General features: G+C 39.4%; 1 protein-coding gene across 1 annotated transcript; it reads right to left on the bottom strand.

Moving 5' to 3' along the window:
* Positions 1–402: 402 nt before the first annotated feature.
* LOC123953479 (40S ribosomal protein S29-like) lies at positions 403–573 on the bottom strand. Its single transcript, XM_046023778.1, has one exon. It carries the CDS (start codon positions 571–573, stop codon positions 403–405), a length of 171 nt encoding a protein of 56 aa, XP_045879734.1.
* Positions 574–1,570: the final 997 nt, after the last annotated feature.

The raw sequence follows: 1,570 nt of genomic DNA, 5'->3' as shown, positions 1-1,570 counted from the left end.
CAAGCTACACACAGCTTCAAACTGGCATAGCTTCACAATAGGATAAATGCTGGGCAGTACATCATGCATTCAGAAGCACTGTAGAAGTCCTGCTTATCCTCAGTAATTTCAGTAAAGTCCTGCTTGTCCATAGTAATTTCACACTAGAATGTGAATGGTCATGTGAAGAGATGGTCAATGTGAAGAGATGAGCCAGACCATCACAGATTAAGAGTTGCATCAGATCTGGCATCTCTTTGGGTTTTATATCTTGACGATCATATAGTCCTCTCTGGGATGTGTTTCTGTCTTTTTTAAATGGAAGTATTTTATTTTATGTGCAATGAGTTGGCATTAAGGTAGGTATTTTAGATATCTGCTGTTAAAGTGGTTATCTTGGATGACCTATTCGAGGAAGTTCACTTAATCCAACGTAATGAAGCCTATATCTATCACGTACTGATGGAAACACTGGTGGCACATATTGAGGCTACATATGTGGATCAGTCCATGTTGGTTTGAGCAGATGCAGCAAGAACAAGAACCCTGGCCAAATTTCCTCAGAGGGCTTCTGGAGAGTTCTTGGTGACCCATCTTTCTCTCTCAGATAAAACAAGGCAAAAGGTGGGATGTGTTTCTAACTCCTGTTTTTCTGTGCAGCTGTTCTTGTCCATTACTGGTTACCCAATAGGTGATCTTGACAAAGAGTCACAGCACACTGGTTTACTACATAGCAGGATCCTAATTTATCTTAGAGCTGGTATAGTCTTACACATTCTTTGAATTACTGCTGTAAGATGGGGATATAAGAGCCAAATCCTCAGGTTTTCTGGAGGATGAAGAAATCGTTATAGTCTACCCCTTAATTCTTTCCTTTCAACTAACTGCTGGCGATTATCAATACTTACTTGCTATATATTTCTTAGGTTTTAAAACATGCTTAAAACAGTAATTTCCATATATCTGATGTATAAAAATAGATGTTTTAAAGCTCTGCAACACTAGGACCTGTATTATCCAATGAAGAGGTGGTATTCCTTCCCAGTAATCACATCGAACCAGGAGTATGTTACTTCACACGATTTCTGGCATACCTTTTCCAGCTGGACTATTTCTTTCCCTCCCACTTTCCCCCCACAATAAGTTGTATTTTTTACAGGCTTCAACAGAGACATTCAGTTACATAAGTCATTTTTCTAGAAGTAAGTTATGGGGCATAAATATGTTTCATTCATCAAAGAACAAATTTTATATTGATTTAGGACTTAGGTATCATTGTGGAACACCACACATTTATCTCCCATGGGGACAATCCAAGATTGATCCTTCACCTGCATTCTTCACCTACATTACCCAATGTATCATAGAGAGCCAAAGTTCCTTTTTAGGGGTGTCAGTAAACACCATGCTTAGGAATTAAATCTTGTCATGGTTTAGGCTAGCCATACTGTTCCCACGAGTGAATCTCTCTTGTCTGAGCCTGGCCACTGCTGTTTATATCAGATAGTATTGCTGTCAATATGGCAATTGCTCCTTCCTGGGTGAGGAGGGTATGTGTTCTTTCCCAGTTATCTGTCAGCAAGATGCTGAG

The sequence above is a fragment of the Meles meles genome, chromosome 11 (assembly GCF_922984935.1).
Source record: "Meles meles chromosome 11, mMelMel3.1 paternal haplotype, whole genome shotgun sequence".
In the NCBI taxonomy this organism is placed as follows: Eukaryota; Metazoa; Chordata; class Mammalia; order Carnivora; family Mustelidae; genus Meles; species Meles meles.
The sequence above is the reverse complement of the archived record's forward strand: the minus strand, read 5'-3'. Positions and strand labels throughout refer to the sequence as shown.

Coding starts and splice junctions, on each gene's coding strand:
- LOC123953479 (XM_046023778.1), bottom strand. CDS start 573: ATGGGTCACCAAGAACTCTCCAGAAGCCCTCTGAGGAAATTTGGCCAG.